Source organism: Ammospiza caudacuta, chromosome 6, assembly GCF_027887145.1.
Source record: "Ammospiza caudacuta isolate bAmmCau1 chromosome 6, bAmmCau1.pri, whole genome shotgun sequence".
In the NCBI taxonomy this organism is placed as follows: domain Eukaryota; kingdom Metazoa; phylum Chordata; class Aves; order Passeriformes; family Passerellidae; genus Ammospiza; species Ammospiza caudacuta.
The window spans coordinates 40,693,197-40,704,895 of record NC_080598.1 but is presented as its reverse complement, the minus strand read 5'-3'; the positions used below and the strand labels follow the sequence as shown (position 1 = coordinate 40,704,895).

Genomic DNA, 11,699 nt, shown 5'->3' with positions numbered 1-11,699 from the left:
GTCATCACATCCTCTCACACTGCAAGTGATGTCCTACTAATATTGGCATTGACAGGAAGCACTGGGAGACATCTAAGGTTTTCAGAGGAGAAGAGTGTCTCTTCCCAGAGCACAACAGCAAAAAACAGTGACCAAGAAGCTGGTGAGGAGCAGAATAGGAGAAGACTGAATCTAAGACTGAGGTTAAGAAGGGAGAAAAATGGAATGAGCTGATTACACAGAGGACCTAAAGATTTGGTAGTGAGGGGAAAGCAGCAATTTTGCAATAAGCTGGAGAGAACAGACAGCTGCCCTCAGTCAAAACCAAAGGAAATTGGGATATGGAATGGGGTGGTCCAACAAAGAGAAAGGAAGAGACAGACTGGAAGGAGAATAAGATATTAGGAAGGTAAAATGCTAAATATAAAAAAAAAAGAGGGGAAAATAATAAAAAAGAAAACAAATATTAGCATCAAAGGCAATATGATAACAGGGGGCAAAAGACTACTAGTCCCCAACAATGTTCTGACAACATAAGCAGCACTGTGCAGTCCTTCCTGATACCCACTATTGTACCAGTGACAAGACATGACAAGAACTGCTTTGTCTTCCCTGCCTGGTGCTGCCCTGCTGGGGAGAGCTGGCCTTTGAGGAATGACGTGTATGAGGTCAGTCTTAGCAAATCTGCTCCTTATCCTTCTTGGTCACACTTTCATCAACAAGGCCTTGTTTATACTGAGGGCTCTTTTCAATTTTACTACACCCTAGCTGTGACAAGCACTAGTGTAAATGGTCTTCTGGTATTTTTACCTCAGACTCATCTCAACATCTTAAACAAAAAGAGAAATAACACTGCTTTGGAGAAGTCTCCCATAATGCTCTTACCATTGCAGTTACTGACTGACAGAGTTAAGACTGCTGTGAAGCTGATATCCTAAAGCATTCTTATTGCCCTCCACAGCACATGGATTAAACCAGGCAGCTCTAAAACTAAAAACCTGATAACTGACATGGCAAAAAAATCTCCCTGTTTTCAGCTGTCATGTCACCAAAATGGTTTTTCTTTTTATGTTATAATAATAAATTTTGTTACAATAAAGAACTAAAGAATTTTGTGCTGCGCTTGGTAAAAGTAAAACCCTTAGTCTGGAGCAAAGGTGAGGCAGGAAATTTTGGCTTTCTCTTAAGAAAAAGGACATTAAGTACTGGGAAGAATGATTAAAAAGAATTCTCTCAGAATGTTCTCTGAAATATTCCATGTTTCAACTGGTTTATAAAGAAGGGACTGGAGTTTAGGAAAAGAGTTGAGTTCAAATGCTTTAAATCCAGAGTAGGCAGCTGATGCTGATCAGTCTGTGACTTGTTTATAAACATTTCTCTGCATCCCTGTGAACCAGGGAGGAGAGAACTTCTTTATAGGCTCCTTCCTAGACAATCCAAATGCATGCAATAGGAGACTGCATCTCCCAGCTATGGGAGTCTCCTTTTGCATGCATTTGTAATGAAGAATTTGTGCAGATCAGTGATTGCCTACAATCTGTTATAGAAATATGATGGTTAGGTTAATAACAGCATGCAATCCAAAGAAGAAGAAGAAGAAAACTGTCAATATGTACAGAGCTCAGAATAAGTGAATTTTACCTGTGTGTACTGCATACTATATTCTTCCCCTTACAGCTTCTTGGTGTTAGTTCATGGCACTGGTGAAAAATGAGGCTTTAGATAGTTCAACTTCCTGCATCAGTGTAGTGCATATGGGCATTAGGTCATTCATGGCAGACAGTGTCTATAATGCCATGTCAATGAATTTTAAAAAGAAAGAATTTGATTATTTCCTAGGAAGAAGTGTATTGAATTGCATTACAATATAGCTTCATACATGCAGTCAGCATCTTGCACAAGGAGGCCAGGATTTTTAAAACTGCAGAGCGAGCCTTTTCTGGGTCCCTGCAGTCTGAATAGAAACCCACACATCCTTACTATTTGCATATGTCCCCATTATGCTTTGGAATTCACAGAAGACTATTCCACACTGAGGAACAGATATTTCTTTTCTTTTCTTATGGAAATTACTGTTCCTCAGAGTGTCTAGAAGTTACTGAGCAGTACTAAGCTATGTTTCTCTTTCTTCTGTATAATATTATACAATTTTCCCTGTCTGTTCTTTTAATCCTACATATCACATCCTATTTGTGTTTCTAAGGAAATATGATCCATTTGGCAGTATTTTTTTGCTATAAAGTGATCTATGTCCATAACAGGTAAAAAACCTCTATTGCTAACTGAGCTTTTTAGACAGATTTTATAAGATTTTGTAACCTTTTTCTCATTCAGCCTTTAACTTCTGAGATCAGTACACTTAGAAGTCTAGTTTTCCACAGAAATAAAAAGTAAATATTGATTAATCTTTTCAAAATTAATTATCTGCTCTGTCATTAAAAAAAGAAAAAAGCACCACCATCAAGCTTTAATGATATGGGTCCTTAATACAGTTTCAGTTAGTATCAGTAGAGAAAATTGAAGTATGTAAGGGTATAAAGTGTTTTTATCTCAAAACAAAAGGAGGAATCAATCTGTTACTGAGATACAGGAAAGCTGGTCCTTACAACCACAGCAAGATGCTCTGTTTGAGCTTCACCTTAGTAGTACATGAGGTAGTTTGAGGGAAATTTTGAGTAATTAGATTTAGAAAGGAAAGTCGAGAAACTTCTCAAAAAGAAAAAAGTGCATGAAGAATAGTTCCTCACACTTAAAAAAACCCAACCAAACAAACATATCAGCTAATGAAATACCAGAACTACAGTTCCTGCCTATATAAAACACTTGCATCCATTGAATCACTCCACGGTGAGTCATCCAGTGCAGACAGTACTATATGACATGATGCTGTCGAGTGGGAAGACTGAAGATCTCCCCAGTGGTTCTCTGATAAAAGCCAAATATTTCTTAAATTATATGGCTTCTGATTTTTCAGGGATAACACGCTCAAACACAAAGGAAATGCCACTGGTTGGACAAACCTCGGCCGAAAAGAATTCCGAAAAATATGGATGTAGCACCATCTACCGACATTATGGGTCTTTGCAGGTGGATGTTTTTTCAAAATCGGGAGACCTACGGGTTACAATAGCGCGGCAGCGCTCCTTCCCCCATCTAGCACGGGTTCGGTTCCTCCTTGTATTTACAGCTCTGTAAACTCAAGATAATGCTGACCTTTGCCTCAAGGGTTTAGCATCTGAAATGAGACTAAGAAAACATGGTATCTGAATAGAAAAAATGAGGGGAAAAGGGAGGAAAAATGAGACAAAACATGAGTAGCTGAGTGAGTCAAAGTGTGTCCTGGAGCTAAAGGAGGATGTTGCTACTAAAGGGAATAAGTTATTCTCAAGATGTCATTTGAAAGCCCCAACACTTTCCTTTTCCTTTGGCTTTGAACTGCATTTATATGGGCCATCCATACAGTTTATCAGTCAGTGGAACTCACTGTTGAAAGAGTTTCCCTCTCCTCTGTCCCATGTAATTTTCCTGCTGGTGAGATAGGTTGACAGGAGTAAGGGCCTGCTTGTAGACCAGAGTTGGTGTAGACAGCCAGGTGTGTGGAGGAGGGTAGGAATGCGGTCATACCAAAGGACTGTCAGATTGTCTCAGTTGCAACTTGTAATTCTTCCTGTGTTATATTTAGTTCATTGACTTATTATTTTTATATAGACATAGAAAAGAGTGTGCAAACAGTCAAGATGGAAACTCGTTAGGTAGGGTGAGCTCAGCTGTCAAAGGAAACTGCTCCCGGAGCTGCAGAGCAGGTTTATTAAAGTGAGTCTTGAGAGAAGAGCAGTGAGAAGAGGTAATGCTCTTCTCCCACCTCCTGGCCAGGCTGTCCCCATGGCACATACCATCTGTCCTGGCTGCTGCAGCAGGAACAGCAGGCAGCATGCACTGCTCCGCCAGTGGGGAGGAGCATGGGGAGAAAAGTGGGGCAAGACATGGGCCTGGGATAAGTTGATCAGGACAGGATGAAAGATTCGTATTTGTTTTAATCATCTTTTGGTTTCAAATTTTAGAGCCATAGTACCACTGCTGTTATGGAATACCATAGAATCACAGAATCATAGAATAGGCTGGGTTGGAAGGGACTTTAAAGATCACCTGTTTGAATGCCTCTGAATGCAGGGACACTTTTTATCAGACCAGGTCCCTTATGAGCCTCTGTGCCAAGCAAAACATGACCACACCATGCTCCCAGAGCCACACTGGAAAGCTGTATAACCTTTGGTCATCCTGCTAGATTCATACTAGTCAGCTGATCCACTTAGCTCTCCCCTGTAAGAAAAAATCGTGTCATTGTTCCACGTGAAGCACTTCCTCAACTTTTTGACCTGGATTCTTTGGTTCTAATAAATTGTATCAGCAGTAAATAATAAATATTAAGAAAGCAAACTCAATCTGTCCCCAATTTTTTTTTCCCCATAAAAATAGATGTTTGCTGAATGGAATGGCATATGATACTGAACCCAGAACGTGAACAGATACAGGTGAACCCCTAGAAATCAGTTTTCTGCGTGCTTTTGTCTTTACCCCTTCAGAATGACAAAGCTGGTGTTTAGCCAGAGGTCTTTCATACATCTCCATACTTCATAAAATATTTTTATTTCTCTCGACCTCAGAAGTAAGTTAGTATTTTGGATGATATTGCACACATCTGTATCAAGAGACAAACAGGCTGCATACTTGAAAATTGTTTAAAGAACAGCTTTTAAAATTATTTACAAAATGCATACTCAAATACATTTCTCCATATTAAGAACAATTTTCAAGAGACAATTTCCTTTTCTGAGTCCTAAAGCAGCCTTCTAAGCAGTGTGCATTCAGAAAGCATTATCTTCACTTATCTTGAGGCTACTCAAACACCGTTCTCAAGGTGCAGTTTCCTGATGGGCTTAATTCCACCTAAATACATGGTGCTGCTGTGGCAGTGCTCCTGCCCCACTCGCGCTTGTAACTAACGATGGATTTGGCTAGGGAGCCAGCTAGGATGGAAACCGCGCATTTCTTGCAGTCATAATTTGCAGGTGGGCTGGTGCCCTCCTCTGCGTGAGTGCAGGCCCAGGGAGCGCTGATGTCCACACCGGCCCGCATCCCTCGGCAACACCGAGATGGAGCGTGCTGATCACGAAACCCCACCCTGGGGCCGCTTCTTGACCGCTCTAGCTCTGATTCACACAAAAATGCAGCCTCGGGCATACAGCCCCTCCACGCTTACATGCGCTTTAGTGTACGGATGCTGACCTTTTCCACTGCCATTAGACAAAGCAGGATTTAAAGGCTCCACTCCATGGTGTGAAACAGGCAGCTGTCAATCTTAAACACGTAACTGCCTAAAGATCAAAGCCATATTATAAGCCTCTTAATTTCTCGCGCTGTCATCGCACAGTTTCACACCCAGGTTTGCACACACGTGCGCAGCCCGTGTCCCGCACGAACGCCGGGGAGCGGCGCAGGGCAGCGCGGAGGCCCGGCCTGCGCCCGGCGCTGCGGGTTCGGCAATGCGGGGCTCGGCGCGCCGCTTCCGCCTCGCTCCAGCGAACGGAGCCGCTCCCCGCTCGGGGCACGCCCAGCGCCCTCAGCAGCCGCGTCCCGGCACCCGCCAGCCCCAGCAGCTCACGGTAACACCGCGCGGCCGCCACACAAGCAACCACCGCCCTGGCTGCGGCCGGCCCCGCTCCCCTCCCTCGCCCGCAGCCGCCGCCGAAGCACCGCCCGGCGCCCTCTCTTCGCTTCCCTCCTCTCCCTCCCCTCACGGCCGCTCCCTCGCGAGAGGCGCCGCTCGCCGCCGCCGCCCCGCCCCGGCCCGCCCCGCACGCCGCAGCCCCGCCCGGCCGCGGCTCCGGCGGGCGCAGAGCGCCGCGAGCAGCCATGATGGTGGGTCCGGGGCGGCCGCGGAGCCGGGCCGGGGCGGGGCAGGGCGGGCGGCGCGGCCGGGCACTCGCTAACCTGTGCGCTTTGTCTCCCCTCACCCTCCCCGCCGACGGCCGTGCCCCTCCGTGCCCCCTGCCTGCGCCGCCGCCTCGCCCCCAAGCAGGAAGGCTCGGACGACGGCCCAGATTTCCTCTCGGAGGAGGACCGAGGTGTAAGTGCCGCGGGGAGGCGTCGGGACCCGGCGCCTGGGTCTGGGCGTGGGGGAAACGGGGTCGGCCCCTCTTCGGGGGCCTCCGGGCGCTGCTGGCCCGAGCCCGCCGTGTGGGTGTCGGACGGAGGCGGGATGCTGGGCTGCGAGCGTCCGGGCTGGCTGTCCGTCCGCCCGCCGGGATCTGCTCCTGGCACAGCCTCCCAATGATATCGGCGTCTGTGTGCGTGTGCCCTTCATTGTTGTGTCACCCAAGTTTTGGAAGGACAGTTGTTGGATGCTGTGGTTGGAATGGCTGGGAGGGGGTTGTGGCCGGAGATGGATGCTCTCCCTGCGGCCCCCGCTGCACACGCCCGGCGGGGCCGGTCCTGCCCAGGCTGCCCAGCCCCGGGAGCGCCAGCTTCCATCGCCAGCCGCGATCCAGGGCCTGGGTGATGCACTCCTGCCCTCCCTTCTCCCTTCAGGCCCACGGGGCTCTCCCATAGATAACAATGGGACATTTACACTGCAGGCACATGCTGCATAATAAATTCTTTATTGAAGAGAAGTTCTGTTGTTGGGACAGGATGCCACAATTGCGTTTCTTACTGAGAAAACCCTTTTCTCTGCCCTTCTGTTTCTGGCCTTAGTTTCTCTTCTGACTGCTGTGTCCATCTTTATTTAACTTGCCTGCCTCACTTGAGCAACAAATCAGCTAACCTAGTATAATTTAGTCAGACTGATTATCCCTGTCACTTAGTATCTTGAGAAAGACCAACTGTGAGCAAGGTAGGAGAGCAGCTTCAGGGTCGCTTCGGTTCCCTTGTCTGTTGGTGGTTATTGAAGTGACTGCATACAGTCTATTACTAAAAATACAAAAATCTGAGACACACTGTGTTGGTGTGATGTTTTATGATGCACACAATAGTCAGATGGTAAATTCAGTGCATTTTATGGTCCAGTTTTTGGCCAGAAATTTAAAAAGGCATTCTAATATTGTATCAGCCCAATCCTGGCCACTATAAAGCTCTTGCCTTTATGGGTACAGCTCCTTTACTAAGAATATTGGATAAAAGAGAGAGGAGGTTGTCATTGTTGTCCTTTGAGTGTCTTCAGAGCAAGGATTGAAGAGCTTAATAACTGTGAAATTTTATTTACGTAGGTATTTTACACAGGTTCTCCCTGTACTTAGGAACAGTCTTTGATGTGCTCAGTTAAGTTGCCTGTATCTGAAGGTGCAGGTAGAACATAACAATGTGGATCTGACCTCCTGTGAAACTTGTTTGTTTGGCTGGTTATTAGTTTTCTCTCTAAGGCCACAGGTCGTAGAGAGTTCACAAGGTAATTTGAAAACCTTAAGAAATCTCTTAGCAGTCTTGTTTTTATTGTTGTAAGACTTACCATCTCAGCTGGCCAAATGCAGTAATTTTTTTTTCTCCCCTGCATCTTCATCCAGTACTGAGGAATTAAACTAGAACAGTGGCCTTCTAGTTTCCCTAGATTTTTAAGGGTTTCTTGTTTTCAATCACCGATCACTGTGGGGGTTTAATTTTTTCTGTTCTGTCTAAATGCCTGGAGTTAAAACACAGGTTGTTATCTACATGATTTTGTTTGTGGTACAGGAAGTTAATCAAAAGCAATATGGCAGTCTGTTCATGAATGGATTTGCTATGCTTTAATATTCAAAACTGTAATACTTTTTTCTAAGTAGAAGTAGTAAAAATAAGCATATTTTCATAAAGTGATTCTCTAGTTCTGATTTGTTGCCTTTCTCTGCAATTAAATAATGAGTAGGTCAAGCCTTTACTTGAAAGCATGGATGGTGACTTCTAGTTGGAGTAATTGAGCTTTTAGTTTTGAAAATCAATACGCTTGCCTCTGTTGAATTCACATATTGCTGTGACAACTGTACTTCTACTGCTGCAGGAACATGTCTGTTGGCTCCAGTTGTGCTAAGTTTAATCTTAGGGTGGTGGGATGAAAGAGGGCTGGAATTTATGCTGATGCCACACAGAACAGTAATTCTCAGACAATGGTGTTAGACCATATGGAGCCTTTTCTGGAGAACTGTAAAACAGAGCACTGAGAATCCTCTTTGAGGAAGTAGCAGTGGGTGGTCTGTAGAAGGAACTTATTATAAATGGTCTGCATAGAATGAACTTGTGGGAATTGCTTTTCTGAATTTCACTTAGGAAATAGGATAGGATTGAGTTTGCTTGGTGTAACTTGGGTGCTGTTGGGATTTTTGTGCTCTCTCTAACATAAACAATACATCTTTGTAAAGTGGTGTAGTATTGCTCCATTAGTACTGCCTTGTGTATTTTATATCTGTATAATCTTTAGGTAACACTCATTCAGTGGAAATGAGCTATCCTTTAGAACAGGTCTGCTGGAAGCTTAATGCTGTGAAAACACTTCAAAAGCTTTTGTTGTGTAAAGGTATTCTTTGTCCCCTTGTTTTGTGTATTTGCCTGTAAAGAACCAGCTGAAGATAGGGTCCTTTTTACTCTTAACATTTTTGAAAGAGCTTAGAGCAGGGAAGTTACTGTTAATGGATGACATTACCTAGGAATGTAACACTTGGTTGTTTCCCTTGTCTGTACCAGATTCCCTCCATTATCATTTGAAGTATAATTGATCCTTAAGCAAGAGCTTAGATGTTAAACCCTCTCCTTGCATTTCGTTCTCAGTTAGTACTGTAACATCCCTTGGCCTGGGTTTTGGCTTCTGCCGTTTCCTAGACCCTTTGAAGAGAACAGGGACATTCTTGGTATAGCTTTGGTATAGTGTAGGAAACTGTAATGTAATTAAATCATGTTTTGTTTTGCAAGTTGTTCAGCATGGATGTAGATAACATATGTAAGCATAAAATTATTTTCCATTGTTGTATGTATTAGACTTGATGGGGCAAGATTACCCATCTCTATTTTTTCCTTACTCTAAAGTACTTTGATTTCAGTTTTCATCTGTATCGGACTTCTTTTATTTTTTCATTGTCTACTTCCTTTGTCACTAGAAAACCATCCATTGGTGGCAGTTTTATTTTGGAAGTAGTGATGCAGAGTTTGTTTAAGTTTGTGGTGTGGTGATGATGTTTATGAATTCAATTTCTAGTAATGCAATGTGATTCATTGTGTCACATGAGTATATTTAAAGTCCTTCAACTTTCTGATTGTCTTTGACACCTTTCATAAATGCTTCATTACCATTGCAGATGAAAACATTCCCTGTTGGCAGTCAGACTACATGGCATGACTTAACGTGTGATTAAACTCTTCAAGACTGTTACAAACTTAACTCAGTATAAATCAAACAAATAGTCCTTTACAGCTGTATGTCATGGGTGAAGTTGTCATATTTAGTTCTTAATTTTCTCAGCACAGATAGGACTTTTGTATATGAAGTTAGGAACAGTGCATAGGATCAGGCTGCGCTGTACTGGATATGCTCTAATGGCAAACTTGATCAGCTGTTACACTGAATTCTAGAATTTGGTATAGTACCACTTTGAAAAAAAAAGGAGGTGCAAAAGTATTTTGGTAGAAATATTTGTGACCTGTGAAAGATTAAAAAAATACCATTTAGATAATCCAAATTATTTGCTGAGAGTACTCAGTCTGTTAATGTGTTCTGGGGGGACCAGAGAAAAACAAACAGTACTCCAGACAGGGTAACCACAAAAACCTTTTTACATGCTGAAAAATGTGGTGTCATGACATAAGAGAGACATTGGTATGTCATTATATTTTTCTTTCCTAAATTAGATGGTAAGCACTTTGGAAGCTCAGTAGGAGCTAGGAGATTGTGCCTCTGAGAAGTGATCTGCAAGAAACCATGGCATGATAATAAGCCTTTGTGTGAGGCAGTGACCCTCTAAACCTTGGGAAAACAAAACAAAAGGCAGTGCCTGAATCACGTGTGTGAATATGTTACTGTGCAGTCATTTTAATGATTTCCAACTTCACTGTAAGGAAAAGCTGTGTGTCAGAGCTTTTGAACAGTTACATTTTGCTAGCCTTAGCAGAAAATGCTGGACTGCGCAATTCTGGTTTGCTTTAACACACTAGTTCTGAGATCCATGAGTCTGGTTGCTACTGCATAGGCAAGAGTTGTGCGTGTATTGAGGTTAACAGCAACACTAGATTGGGATCTGACCACTGTGATTTAATGTAAAGGTAACTTATGGGAAACAAGATGTGGCAGTCGATGCTTCTGTCCTAGAGCTGTTCCAGTGCCTCACAGTTACCTTCAAAATCTGCTTGTAACTTCCCTACTGTGTGTTGAGAATACTTAAAGCATTTTTGTACTTAAGTATTGACTTAAAAATGCAATCCTGAAGAAAATTATGGAGAAAAGTCCAAATCTCTGTTTGGTAAAGCATTTTTATACTATAGAATGGGATACTTGTACAAAAAAAGCAGCATCAGAGAAAACACCATGTCTCAGTAAAAAGTATGCCTTGTGAGCATGATGTTGAAATATTTTTTGACAATGTGATTGGAAAAACATTCCAAATGTCTGTTGGCCATGATGATGAAATTGTCATGGGACAAATTCCTCTAGAACAACAAGGTGCAAGGGTGAGGGGACTTGAATTTCCAGTTGGGCTCTAGATGAGGTTACACCAAGTACTGAAGCCTTTGGTCCAGTTACTGCCAAATATTGTGGTGCTCAGATAACGTTTCAGTTTTGCTATATTTTATCATTGTCTCTTTTTTTTTTTTTCAATGTGACTGGAATTATTTTGTGAAAAAGTTCAGGTTTCATGTCTTGTGGAAAAACCCACATGTATTCCTTGCACTTTTACCATTTCTCATGCTCATTTTGAAGACATCAAAGTCTTGGGTTTGAGTGTTTTGCTTTGGGGTTCTTCAGAAAAACAATATTTCCAAGAAGACTTAGCTCTATGAAAGTTCAGGATATTCTTTTAAGCTTTTTCATTGTATGATGAGATATGTTGAGGAGAATAGTGTAAGACAGTGTGAGTAAATCAGGTCTTTAACTGCTTTTGCTTCTTTGAAATATAGAACCACTTTTCCCCTTAAAAGTACTTTTCCAATTGTTAATATCTTTATAATTACCTTTGCAAGTATATTTACAGTAGCTTGTCAGTTCAGAGGAATGGGGACAATAAAGAGAAAAACTTAGCAAACTTGTTGCTCTTTGGAAATGTACTTTGTCCTGAGCATCTCAATTACTAGCAAGTTAACAATCTACAGAAATTAAAATAGTGCACTATCAAGGCATACTGTAAAGGTGATTATTATTTGTATGGCTGTTCATAAGGAGTACTACTGGAATTTCTTCTTCTGTTGGAAATAATCTTTTAATGTTGGGGGGTTTTGTGACCTGTCTTCAGCGTTGTAGGATCAGGGTTCATTTCAAAGGAAGAATAATGGAAATTTAGTTTACCTTTTATTTAAAAAAATTTAAGCTAAATATATTTTTCTGCAGCTAAGAGCAATAAATGTAGATCTCCAGACTGATGCTGCTCTGCAAGTGGATATCTCAGATGCACTGAGTGAGAGGGATAAAGTGAAATTCACAGTCCATACAAAGGTAAACCTGGGTTTGTACATGCAAAAATTCTTAATTATGTACAAAAGAGAGTTTTCTT

General features: G+C 42.6%; 1 protein-coding gene across 1 annotated transcript in view; it reads left to right on the top strand.

The window, feature by feature from the left end:
- Positions 1–5,875: 5,875 nt before the first annotated feature.
- Positions 5,876–11,699, top strand: part of SNX6 (sorting nexin 6) — a 28,590-nt gene continuing 22,766 nt past the window's right edge. Inside the window, exons 1-3 of the mRNA XM_058806321.1 lie at positions 5,876–5,898; positions 6,059–6,106; positions 11,537–11,641. Coding sequence (XP_058662304.1) covers positions 5,893–5,898; positions 6,059–6,106; positions 11,537–11,641 — 159 coding nt within the window. The 5' untranslated portion in view covers positions 5,876–5,892. The remainder of the gene's footprint in view (positions 5,899–6,058; positions 6,107–11,536; positions 11,642–11,699) is intronic.